Source organism: Balaenoptera musculus, chromosome 1 (assembly GCF_009873245.2).
Source record: "Balaenoptera musculus isolate JJ_BM4_2016_0621 chromosome 1, mBalMus1.pri.v3, whole genome shotgun sequence".
Taxonomy (NCBI): Eukaryota; Metazoa; Chordata; class Mammalia; order Artiodactyla; family Balaenopteridae; genus Balaenoptera; species Balaenoptera musculus.
The window spans coordinates 14,714,862-14,728,289 of NC_045785.1; the positions used below are offsets into that span (position 1 = coordinate 14,714,862).

The following is a 13,428-nucleotide window of genomic DNA, read 5'->3' on the forward strand; positions in this document are numbered from 1 at the left end:
GGCTCCAGACGCGCAGGCTCCGTAATTGTGGCTCACGGGCTTAGTTGCTCCGCAGCATGTGGGATCTTCCCAGACCAGGGCTCGAACCCATGTCCCCTGCATTGGCAGGCAGATTCTCAACCACTGCGCCACCAGGGAAGCCCTGGGGAACATCTTTAAAACGTGGACGCCCAAAGACGAAACCCCTGGGCTTTTCTTAGGCCTGGTACCTTCAGGGAGTGAGGGCTGAAATCCGCACACACGGTGAGGAGGGTGAATGACCTGTTAGCCACAGGGACACAGGGACAGTCTGTGGGGACACTGCAGAGAAGCCGGCTTGGAAAGTCGAACCAAGGAACAGTGGGGCCTTTCAGAGTTCCAGGAACATCAGGAGTAGGGGAACCGATAGACCGACCCAGACCAACCCGGGAACAACGAGAGGAAAACTCTGGAAAAGCTCTGATGTCCACCCAAGAGTGAACTCTTTCAACCAAGTGCCATCGGCTCCACAGTTGATGGCTTTCAAGATCTTCCCAGCAGATTAACATTTTTTTAAGGCAAATGGAACTGCAGAGAATTCAGACAGCTGGCATTAAGGAGATGGGGGCACCTGGATTGGCTCCATTAAGTCCCACCATCTGAAAAACAGTATGTTGACCACAACCAGGTTTCATAAACTTCAAAAGACCAGGTCACCAGGGCATAGCTGTGCGCTGGATAAGCCAGGAGCCACAGACAAGCCCCTCGGGTGGGCTGGCTATTTACCCGTACAGCCAATCACACTGAAGCGCCTGGGCGAGTCAGACCCTGAACCTGGATCAGCGAAAAGCCTGGGGTGTCAGTGACTCTCTTTTTCCCAGAGAGCTATGTCGTATCCCCCTGAAATGCACTCCTCCACTTGACCAAAGTCAGCGTCACACATACAGATTCTATGACCATAACTCTCCAACCTCAGGACTTCTGGGGAGGAGGAGACAAAAGGGAAAACATAATACTTCATACTCAAAATGACCTACTTCACAAAAGGGAAAAAAAAAAAAACCCAAAACCTATTTCAGCTCCTAAAGCTTTATGGAGTGTTTGAGGCTGGGGTGTACGTGGAGACCAGGATGGAAACTTGTCTCAGGAATCTGGGCTGTAACCAGGCTTGGCCAACGCGGGGCTGCGCGTGTAACAGGGAAGCCGGGACTGGAATCGGCTTGGAGGTTGGCCCTCCCTCTTTCCCATCAAATCGCCTCCTGGGAGAATAGCTGGACTTGCGGCTCTAATACAGAGGCCCCAACAGGTAATGAGTCACATGCCATGACCCCCACAAAAGAACCACAGCCAGCACAGATCTGCTGGGAGCAGGGTTCATTCAGACGTGGTCCTTTAGCCGAAAGTGGGCTGGGCAGCCTTCCCAGGACTGGGCAGGAGGCCGGAGCGGACGTGGATCTCTGGCAGCGTGATGACACCTGCGATTCGGAGGACGGGCAGTCACCCCCAAACCCAGACAAGTCGGTGCGGGGAGGGGGGCAGCACAAGGCCACACCCTTAGGTGCTGGAGTGTGAGCTTCTGCAGTCGGCTTCATTAAACAAAGCCAAGAGGAAGGCAAGGAATATTTATGCGGCACCAATGTGGTTTTCTCATTTGTAAGATGAAAACATTGGCTCTGAGGTTCACTAGGGTCTCTCCCAGCTCTGACACTCCAGGATCAGGTGGCTGCATGAGGGCCGGTGTGAGGCAGACTCTGAGTGCCACAGCGCAGATTCCAAACATCTTAAGTTGACCAAAACTCTGCTTACACACCTCCAGTGACGGCCGTTTCCACCACGGTTTTCGGAACGCGTCCCAGAATCTGCCCACGGACACGGGACAGGTATTCTGTGGACATTCCTTCCAGCACACACAGGTGCAACAACCCCCAGAGCAAACATGCCGATCGGCTTAGGCATGCGCGACTTTAATGCCAGTTGCACTTAGACGTGCACATCTGGACCGTGGCTGCGGCGCTTTACAGCCTCGCTTTACGAGGTTTTTATTTTTTTACTTAAAGAGGAATAATGAAGGCCTCTCTGGAAACAATGGTTCTGCTGCAGGGGCCGCCGAGCTGGCCTGGCACCTGACCACGCCGTCCGCACTGCATGCCACCCGTGAGCATCCTCTGCCTCTCCGGGCTACCCGTGAACACACTGCCCACCCTGGAGGATGTGGACGGTCAAGGCCTTTTGGAGTCGCCATCGCCATCGCCCAAGAGCTGCCGTTTTTGAGAACCCATTCTGTGTCAGGGGCTCTGCATACATTATTCTACAGTTAAGATGGTGGAAACCCAGAGAGCGAAAGGAATGCACCCAAGTCACACAGCTGAGAACTGGGGAGCTGGCTGCCCCAGAGCCACGTCCTGTTCTCATGGCCCTGGTTTAGCCTGTGAGGCTGGACTTAGGTAAATTCTCTCTCTCACATACACACACACACACACACACACACGCCGCTGTACACAATGCTGCCTCAAGGTGCAGGAGAAAGTCAGGGAAGGAAGGAAGGGGTACACCAAGTGGCCAGGAGTCTGGGCAACACCGAGAACCCTGCACTGGGAGTTCTGGAAGGAGGGCCCTCCACTTCAGGGTGGCAGCAGAGGCCTGCTGGCTGAACCGCTGGAAGACCAGCCACCCTCCATCCTTGCACGAGGCAGCTTCCCTGGCAGCACAGGGTGCCCGGCAGCACCACCACCGGAGGAAGCCGGTCCTCGCTTCACCCCAACACGTGCAGCCACACGACCCGAAGCGTGACTGGCTGCCGTGCGGGGACAGAAACCCAGGAATCCTGGAGGAACCAGAGTCCTTGATGCTGACTCGGGGATCATGTTTGTAAATGAGCTTGTTTTCTGCACGTTCCTGTTTTCCATTTAACTTTCTTCCAGCAGATGAAAAGCAGACAGTGCGTGCCAAGGCAAGCAGACCCTGGGCACGGCCTCAGGAACCTGGCGAAGGGGACCCACGTGGACGCACCATCACTGGCCTCCAGGCTGGGGGGCAACGAGTGGCCTGTCTGGACCCTGCGTGCATGGGCTCTGGGAACCGGAGGAAATGCCCCTGCTTCAGAGCAGGGCTCAGAGCAGCTGAAACTTACACCACGAGAGCAGGAAGCGACTCGACCCAACTCCCCACAAAGCAGACAGGGCTTCTCTCCACGCGTCTCCCACTCGATCAAAACAGCGCAGCTGAGGCGACCCTGGCTTCCCCCTTAGCTGCCTCCAGCACTCTCACACCGGCCCAAGACTGGCAGCCGGAGGCCCACAGCAGGCAGGGCGGGTTCTCAGAGGCCCTCCAAACGCATGGGTGAAGATACAAATAATGTATGTGGAAACCCAAACACTAATTACGCTGCCGACAAGCTCAGAGCCAGACACGACTTCCCCGCCTTTACCCCGCGGTCCCTGGGGCACAGGATGTGTAGCAAGCGGCACTGTGGCAGGGTCCCTCGGGAGACCTTCAGACACGGGAGAGAGAGGCCCTCCACCTCCGGGCAAGGGGGAAAAGGTTCACGCGGCGGGGGCCACCCAGACCTGTGTGAAGGGGCAGGCGGCCAGGCCGATGGCCAATCCCGATGGTCCAGGTCTCACCTGCCCCAGAACTTTCCTGAACGATTCCATCACCTCACGCTTACTCTGCTCAGTGCTTCCACCCATCTCCCAGCTGGGTTCTGACTCTGGACACCAAAGGTAACTTGGCCTGGCTGTTTCTGGTGGTGGGAAACACAGGGTAACCTCAAACCATACGAGTCGCTCAGCCAGACTAGTGGGAGACCAGTCAGGACCAAGCAACCAGAATAAGAGGAGTCCGGGTCAGGGTCTTCCACCCCAGCCTCCAAACGGCTTCTGGAGGAATCTCTCAGCACGTACAGTCAGAGCTGTCCCACGTACCCCGGGACCCTCCAGACCCTTCCCCAGGCGCTGAGGACTACACCCCAGGCCTGCGCCGGACAAGGGCCCGCGCACCTCTCCCCACGGCTCCTGTCCCCTGGCCACACCAGCGAGCCCCTCCCCACCAGGTTACACGGCTGAGCCTGCCTCCCCACGACCACCTGAGCTTCCACGATTCGCTAGGAGGACTCACAGGACTCAAAAGAGTCGTGCCTGCAGCCGTGAGTTATTCCAGGGAAAGGAGACAGGGCACAAGCTGCCGAGGGAGGGAACCGGGTAGAAGCTTCCAAGACCGCCCCTGCCCCGCCCCGGGGAGTCACACGAGGTGCGCCTAATTCCCCAGCGATGGGCCGGGACCGCGTGTGAAGTGCTGTCCCCGGGGAGCCCACCACCCCCACCCCGAGCCTCGGTGCCCAGGGTTCTTACTGCTGAGCTCCTCTGCCTGGCACACACCGCAACTCCAGACTCCAGCACGGAGGCTGCAGTTCTGCATAAACCATAGCGTTTGCGCAACAGTTTCCACATCGTGACTGCTCCTATCAGGGAATGGAACAAAACCTCCCAAATCCAAGTTCCCAGATGCCAGCCAGGCCTGCTCTGACGATGCTCCTCTGCGACAGGGACGCCCGCTCCGGTCAACCCACGGCCCCTCCCCGGCCACTACTATAGATGCAGCGCCCAGTTTTTGGTCCTTCTCAGCACTTACCAAAGGGTGCGAGTCCTTTGTTCACTTCTTTCCCTGTGTACCTCCTCACGCCTGTTGGGCCCAAGGGGCCCGCCTGACCCACCCCCATGGCACCTGCAGTGCTCAGAGCACGGCAGGCTCTCGGGAAGTATTTGTGGCTCCATCCTAAGTACTCTCTCCCGTCACCGCAGATGGGAACTACTTCACTCCATTTCTGAAACAGATTTACTCAAGGTCTTGCTGCGGTCTATGGCAGAGCCCCACCAGAACCCGAAGCCTCCTAACGCGGCCTGCTGCCTCGCCACGTCTGCACCAAAACCGCCCCCCAGCCACAATCAAAAACACATCCACACAGGTCACTGCTGCAAGATGAGGATAATTCTGTCACACTTGAAGGTGCGAGTGGACACCGTGAGTGCAAGGTGAGCCTTGGGAACAGCGCCTGACTGACTGCCCTCACCCCCCACCCCCCCCCCCCAACAAGGGCAGTGGCACCTTGCTGACAGATAAGAAAACAGAGGCCAGAGAGTGGACCACTCGCCCCAAGTCAGTGAGTAAGGGCAGAACAGAGCATCAAGGCCAAGTCTCTTTCAAAGCCCAGCGCCTCCCCACTCTGCAGCCTGACCCAGATACAGTGACTTCTGCTGGGAGGTGTCTGTGCCTGCTGCCAGGGTGTCCCCACCGACCACCAGTTATCTGCTTCCCATACTTCGGCTACCTCCATTTCATCAGAAAGCCTCCCACTGCCACCTACGCGTCCCATCAGGACTGAAACACTGAAACTCTCCAGGCCCGATGCTCACATACCAGGAAGGGGTAGCCCCGGGGAGCCCAGGGTAAGAGGTCTGAGAAGGCAGCTGGGAACATGGAGTTTCAAAGACCCAAGAAACCAAGGCAACAAGCTTTTTCCTCACGGGAACATGGATGCCCTGCCCTCGCTGGGCTGGTGTCGCTCAAACGTCCTCTGACAGAGGCGCAGAGAATGGAAGGAAGGAGCGCAAACAGCCACAACTGTGACCCGGTCCCAGCGGGGCAGAGGAGGCAGGGAGCCGGGGGAAGGAAGGCCCATCTGCCAGCGCCCGGCCGCTGCCGGAGAGGCTCGCGGGCTCTGGGGCTGCCACAGGGACGCCAGCCTTGTTTCACTCCGTAAACGTCTTCCAGACAAGAAGGGCTGATTAGGAAACCTAATTAAGGCTTTTGAAGATTATCTCAGACCCGAAGCAAGGAAGAACACAAAATGCCTTCCCGCCCCGCTCCTCCACCCCCTAGACTCTGGCCTTCGTTAAGCTTTGATTTCAATCAATTGCACACCCACTAAAATTAACTTATAAGGCCAATAAATTGCAACCGCATGTTTGAAGGTATTATCTGCTGCAAGCCAAGAGCCAAGGATCGCAGAGCACGGGGCAAGATGCCTGGCACAGATGGGAGCAATCATCTCTGAAAGAAAGCAGTGCCAGCCCCTTCGGTTAGAACATCTGGTCTCAACAGAACCTGGGCCGACAGAGGACCCAGTGTGAAAGCCAGAGTGGGGAAGGTTTCCCATCTTCTCTGGGAGCCTGAAAACTCAAAGCACTGATCGTGGGGTTCATGGCAGCCAACTGGTGGCTCACACCACAAATAAGATGTTTCTCTGGCAGCTGCAAGTGCTGACCCTCTACTAAGTCTCTCCCAAGAACGATGGCTCACGTAGGTCACGTGATGAGGTTCTGTGACCGACGAGCTACCCCAGGCTTAAGGCCTGAGAAAGCAGAGACAACTCTGCCAAGAAAGCAGTGACCCTGTGAGCCAGCCACCCGAGAGGCGGCCCTTTCTGTGACCTCTCCCTACTCCCCAGGGGCTAACTGAGCCAGCCCATGAATTAGAGCCAGGAAACCATCTTGGGGCTTGGCAGAGAACGAGAGTAGCCTGGATGTCGGCGACCAAGGTGGGAGGGCTTGCGGGGAGAGAAGTGATGACGTCCCAGACAACTGGAGAGCTGATCAGGGCTTCCCCCAGTGCCAGCACTCCAGCAAAACCTGCCCATCATCTCCTGAGCATTTTTGGCAAATGGACTATTTTTAATCTAAAATCAGAGTTGTGCTATCAACGGTTGCTTAACAGTTATTCTCTTGGGGAAAAGTTACCACCACAATCCCTTTCTGTCACTGGTGACAGCAAAGAAGGAAATCAGTAAATGTGGGAGGGATGGGAGGATGGGAGGGTGAGAACGTGGCAGGGACCTGGGAGGAGCAGAGGGGAAGCCAGGAACTGGGGGGCTTCAAAGGAAATCATGCAGGACACACAGCTCACCTCCCTGGGCCCCTACGTGCCACTTGCCCACCTTGGGAAAGGAGTTGTGCTCCAAATTGCTGGCACTTTTAAGCTATATGGAGAAATGCTGTGCACAGGCAGGAGAGAGGGGGGCCACATCCCCACCGGAGCTGTAAGCCAGAGGGCCTGTTGGTCAGTGTGTCCCTGGCCTGGCCCCTCACTCGGACCATACCAGTTCCATATCCTAATTCCCTACAAAGTCAAAACCTTTACAGCCCCAGGGATCAAAGCCCAGAGCCCGAGGACAGAAGCCAAGGCTCTCCCTCAGGACGCTGGGGAAGAAGCTTTCCTCTCTCACGGCAGAGAGAAGCCTCCTTCGCCTGGCCTGGATCGCGTCTCAGCTGGCTCCATGCTCCCCGAAGTCTCCTTCCACTCATCTTGGTAAGGAGAACATCAGGAGTAAGAACAGGCTGATGGGCCAGGACCAGCCCAGGAGGAAGGGGAACCAGGAAGCTGTCTTCACTACCGTGTCCACAGGTTCAGTCTTAAGGCACAGCCAACAGCTGGGGAGGGGGAGAGGTCCACGCCGGAGGAGGACATGGCAGGAAAGAGCACCTTAGGCCTCTTTTTTTTGTTTTGTTTTTATCCTGTTTTTTTTTTTTTTTTTTTTTCCTTTTTTCCCTGTGCCACACAGTTTGTGAGATTTTAGTTCCCCAACCAGGGGGTTGAAGCCGGGCCCTCAGCAGTGAGAGCGCAGAGACCTAACCACTGGACCGCCAGGGAAGTCCCCGTTTTTCTTCTGTCGACCCTCCAGCCCTTCAGAAGCCAACAAATCTCTGTGAGCTGAGTTCAGCGCGGCCTTCCCAGGGTAGAGCGAGGGTCCTTCCTGCGAGGAGTCATGGAACAAGAAGCCCCCGAAGGCTCCTTACAGCAGCTGCTCCACGCAACACAAGGGGTTTCTAATTCTAAGCCCGAGGGCCAGAGTCTGGCAGCTTTCAGTCATTTGAGGGGGGGAGTGGTCGAGAGGCCAGAGCACAAGCCAAACTCAGTCCTAACTCTGCAATCCATCAGGGTCCCAGAATTCACAAACACCGCGTCGTCAGGAATAAAGTCGGGGTCAGTACAGGGGATGGGCCTGTTCGTCGCAGTCCTCAACCCCCGGGGGGCGCAGGCCGAGCCCCACTTCGGAGCGGGGCACCCTGGAGCGGCGGCCGTCCGCATCCAGCCCTCCTGGGAGCGATGGTGTGCCGGTCCTCTCCTGGCAGCGTCCTTTCAGTCACTCTCTCTTCCTTCTGGCAGGGGTGGGGTCTGCCTGAGGCTCCGGCACCCCTCGGCAAGCCCAGGACACAGGCCATCTTCCCGGCTGCTCGGGCAGCAACTCGGCAACCAGAGCCAGCAGACCGTTGAGGCAGTGTCGGGGAGCACCCCCTCAGAGGAACCGCTGCCTGAGCCCACGTGTCCACGTGAAAGGCAGGCAGGTGGAAGAATCCACGGAGGAGCACAGTGGCTTCCTTCACTGGGATGACAGCAAAGGAGTCTTCCTTCCTGTGGGAAGAGGTCTATACTGCGGAGGGGCAGGGATGAAGGATAAAGAGGAAGGCATGACCTACTGCCCCTGCCTCCCTTGGAACAATCTGGTCCCTAGAAAACCTGGAGCAACCACTGGCCTGTGCTGCTCAAGGCTTCCGAGCCCCTCGCTAATCTCCGTCTGCTCCAGAACCACAGGGAGAAGAGCTCAGGCTCTGGCCCTGCCAAGGTCACCGACATGGCCACTAACAAGTCACAGGGCACTCTGACGACGGGGACTTCCAGAGGTGAGCAAGGTACTGGGAGGGAGGGGGCAGGGAAGGAGGAAGGGAAAGGAAGGAAAGAAAGAAAAAGGAGACTTGCATTCGTAATTATTAGACCAGAAATGAGGTGGCTCATCAAGTGTGGTCCAGCTGGGAAAACGGTCCTCACGTACGGCCTCAGGAGGGGGCGTCCTCAGGACACTGATAACGCAGGGTGCTTTGAAACTGCTGACTCTGGTTGCCCAATGACAGCTCTAGCCAGCCCGGTGGCCTGAGGTTGCTGTGACAGGGAGAACTGGGCCTCCCCTCACATACAAGGGCATGAAGGGCCTCCTGCCCTCCTCTGTGGGCGCCACCCGCAGGCCTTGTACTCTCTCCTCCCCCACGGAAAAGCACACGGATGCCGCTGGGGACAGATGGCATTCTCTGGGCCAGGATTCCACCTCTACAGACCATCCCAGAACCTCCGGGGCTGGCTTGTCCTGTTAGATCCGTCACTGGGTGGAGGAAGCTGTCCTGTCACCTCACCCCCACCCCCGCCAAAGCCCCCGCAGCGCAGCTCACCTTTACAGGAGAGTGCAGGCCCATGCACAGCCCCAGAGAAATACGGGTCATTAAGGCTTAACGCCACCTTCAAAGTGGACGTTCGCCCAGGCAGGGGAGCCTTCTCAGGAGGCGGTGCAGAGAGTCGGACATAGGGTACGAGCCCAGCTCCTGCCGTTTCCTAGCGGGTTAACCACCTGGAGGACTTCTCTGAGCATCGGTTTCATCGTCTGTTAAATGAGGTAACTCCCACTTACCCTACAGAGTCGCTGTAAGGACTGGGGGATCACAGTGAAGACTTTTTAATGGTGATGGGGAAATGCTCACGATGTTAGGCCAGTCAAGACCCCACAGAAGGCACACGTCTAAGACTGACCACGTGTCATTATACACGTGAACCAGCGAGACAGGAGGGAGAAAGGAGTCAGAGACGACACCGGCCTCTTCCCCAGGCCTGGTCCTAAACGGCAGCACAGGGCACCAACACGTCTGCATTGCTTTATTCGGGAAATCACAGCCCAAATGTTTAGCCTCTAAGAAATCAGAACCAGCCTCGTTCTGATCCTTGGAGACGCCGGCACAGGCAGCCCTCTGCCCAGACCGCTCCTTTCCGGCCCAGGCGCCGGCCCTCAGCTCCAGCGTCAGCTCCCGGAGTGGCATTCCCGATCCCCCCCCAACCTCACCCACTGAAAGCCCGAGTCACTCCCTGTCCCGTCACCGTCACCGCGCCGACTTGTTTGCACTCTATTGTTTGTCCTCCCACAGTGGACGCACCGCGCGGGCAGGGACGTGGTCCTCCGTATTCAAGGCCGGCGCCCCAGGACTTGGCAAGCAAACACTCAAATGTCAGTCAGGTAAATGGATAACTGTTGGACTCTGGAGTTGGATAAGGATGGTTTCATACTGGACCATAACATGCGAAATACGTTACTGGCTGTGTGAAGTTGGGCAAGTGACTTCACCTCCCTGAACCTGTCAACTCATTTGTAAAACGGGGACAATCCTCTTGCACAGGCTGATGTGAAGATCAAATAAGACCGAGAGGCAGTGAACACTGGGCTCGCCCAGCCACTGGCTGGTAACTGCTGTTATCACCACTGTTATCTTATTATCAATATTGTCACTAGCCCAGAAACTGATTCCACTTGGGAATTCTTATTTAGCCGCTGGATAGGCTTCTTGCCAAATGGCCAGGTAAGACCAACTACAAATAAACCAGAGATGACAGCAACGAGGAAATCTCTCAGCATCACTGGAGGAGGAGCTATTCTACCACAGGGCCAAGTTCTAGAAGTAAGAACTCTTTAATCAGTGAATTCACTCTAACGGTGAAAATCAATAAGTTGTGGAAACTTCAGGCAAACATGGACTCAAGTCCTAGCTCTTTGCCTCTGCGTCCTGTGGTGAGTCATTTAGCCCCTGGGAACCTCAATCTCTTCATCTGTAAAAAAGGGAAAATCATCTCCCCCAGAGGTTCTTGAAAGGATTAAAGATAACGTATATACAATACTGGCACATGACAGGTACCGCAGATAAAGCTGAGTCGCACAGCGACGCATTCGGGGGCTACCGAAATGTTCAGGGCCATGTGTTCATGGTTTCCTCAGAGCTTCTGCTTGTGTGTTGTGGGTCTTTTTGTCTGTCCGTGTGTCAGACTGAGAAGTGTCACTTTTCCTCCCAAACCAGCTTCTAAAGTAAATTCTTTATTATATGCGTTATATCAAATCCGCTAAAAACTGGAAAACCACGCCAACTGTCTGCAAGATGGAGACCTGAAACTCCTTCTCGAAGCGTAACAACACCAGCTTTCAGACAATGGTTTCAGCCGTTCAGATGCTTCGTTTCTCTCATTTCCATTTTCTTGCCTATATCCTAGGTCAGGTCAGGGAGGGCACCCTGTAGACCGAAGGCCAATTCCCACCTCCCTCAAGGCTCAAGAGATGGTTTTACATTTTTAAAGGATAATATATACATAAAAAAGAAAGAACAAAGAAAAAGTGATAGAGACTTGTGTAGCCTGTAAAGCCTAAAATGTTTACTATCTGGCCCTTTACAGAAGTGGATGCCACGCCCTCCCCTAAATGACTGAATTTGTACTGAGGTAGCACTGCATGTATTACAGTGTTGTTACATTTTCAATACAGAACTTAATTAAAAATGAGATTCTACAGATTAAGAAAAAACGCTTCAGAGGATAACCTGCTTTGGAGCCTTTCCTTGCAAGGCGGATTAATGAAGTGGCCACCTTTCTGGTGGCGTGGAGGGACTGGATGGAAGCAGAAAGCAGACGCAGCGAAAACGCTTCCCAAAGTGCAGGCTGAGGCCCCCAACAACTCGGGAGTCAGCAAACTGTTGGCTCAGAGGTGGCTGCCCAAGGCCCACTGTTTAAGGACCTCGACTCCTCCCGCCCTGGTGACTGGTCTGGGAGCAGGGGCCCTGAGCTCCAGGTAAGAACAGAGTCAGGGCAGGCAGTGCAGTGCAAACAAGATGGGCCTCTGGAGACAGATGGAGCCGGGTTTGATTCCCCACTCTGCCTCTTGCCTTGGACGAACACCTTAATCTTTCTGAACTTTGATTTCTTCATGTGGGAAATGGGGACTAAAACAGTGACCACATTTGTGAGGATTTAAGGATTTACGATGATGTGTATGAAATATCTGGCACTGAGTCTTGCACACAGGAGGTGCTGTCCCAATGGCACCTGCTGTTCCGGAGAGGCACGACGCAGAGTACTGCCCGGGCAAGGCAGCAGCCTCTCACGACTGACCCGATGACCACACTCGGGCCCAGCACCCTGCTGGGGGTGCTCAGAACTTTTACTAGTTAGGCCAGCCAGGTGGCAGGTCTAAGGGAGACGACTTGGCCTCGCGTTTCATCTATGAACTACCTATCAAAAGAGCTGCGGGGCAAAGGGCGTCCGTAACTCACAGGTCTCGGTACTGGTCAAAGGCATTGTTGGCTTCCACCTCCAGCTTCCTGAGCCGAGCAGAAGGCATGGCCCCGTCTTCCAAAGGGGGGTCATACTTGTTACTCCACGGTGACCTGGCGGGGAAAAGGAGAAGGAGATCACATGAATCATTCCAGCGAGCCATCGGCCCAAGCCCCAGCTTCTGAAATTTCAGAGGAAAAGCCATTATCCACAGGCCCTGGGCATAGACACGGCTTTCTCAAGGTTTGCAGAGCAACGGCTCAGATTCCATCTGACCTGGGTATGAACCCCAGGCTCCAACTCTCACCAGCTGTGCATCTCCAACAGGTGTCTTGACTTCTCTGAGCCTCCCTTTCCTTATGTGCAAACTGAGACTACTATCTACCCACAGGGCTGCTTTGAGGAGCAAAGGAGAAAAGTATTGATACATCAAGTGCCTAGATTAGAGACGGGCATGTAGTAAGTGCTCAACAAATGTGACTTCTTTCTCACCCTTTTTAAAATTTTCCTTTGTTCTCACCATTGTTTTGATCAACAGAGGCCCCTCTCTCCTCCCTGGCCTGCTGGCAGCTCTGGAGAAACTCTTACTCCTCAAAGATCTTCTTACACGATTAAGGATTAAGAAGAGAGCTGTCAGTTATGGAAGCAGCGAGAGAGGCAGAGAGCCAGCCCCATGGGGACAGGCTGACCACACGTAAGAAAGCCTGAGGGACAGAGTTCTCCCTGTGAACAGAGGACGGCCTTCCCGCCTCCAAGGGCTGCGCACACAAAGAAGACTGTGAAGTAATGAGAACCAGTCTCACTTTTTCCAGCCCAAAGTCTTGCTGCATTTTTTAAAATGTATTTTGCCACATCAGGAAAGCATTTAATCACAGAGAGTGCTGGAAGGGGGGTTATAAGGGAAATAGCCACTCATTAATTCCCGCAGGTGGAGTTCACAGAGCTGGGGGTTCAAAGAAAGAGAATTAAAAAGGTGAGGGGGGGGGCCTGCCTGGTGGCGCAGTGGTTAAGAATCCACCTGCCAATGCAGGGGACACGGGTTCGAGCCCTGGCCCGGGAAGATCCCACATGCCGTGGAGCAACTAAGCCCGTGCGCCACAACTACTGAGCCTGCGCTCTAGAGCCTGTGAGTCACAACTACTGAGCCCACATGCCTAGAGTCCGTGCTCCGGAACAAGAGAAGCCACCGCAATGAGAAGCCCGTGCACTGCAACAAAGAGTAGCCCCCGCTCGCCACAACTAGAGAAAGCCTACGCGCAGCAACAAAGACCCAACACAGCCAAAAAAAAAACAAGGTGAGAGGGTAAAAGAAAGGAGGGGAGGACAATATGGAATTCGGACAAAGTC

At 55.2% G+C, this 13,428-nt stretch overlaps 1 protein-coding gene across 4 annotated transcripts in view; it reads right to left on the bottom strand.

Annotated features, from left to right (window-relative positions):
• CAPZB (capping actin protein of muscle Z-line subunit beta) overlaps positions 1-13,428 on the bottom strand; it is a 138,630-nt gene that overhangs the window by 24,384 nt on the left and 100,818 nt on the right. For all 4 annotated transcript variants that reach the window (XM_036856699.1, XM_036856689.1, XM_036856680.1 and 1 more), the window contains exon 4: positions 12,081-12,194. In XM_036856699.1, coding sequence (XP_036712594.1) covers positions 12,081-12,194 — 114 coding nt within the window. The remainder of the gene's footprint in view (positions 1-12,080; positions 12,195-13,428) is intronic.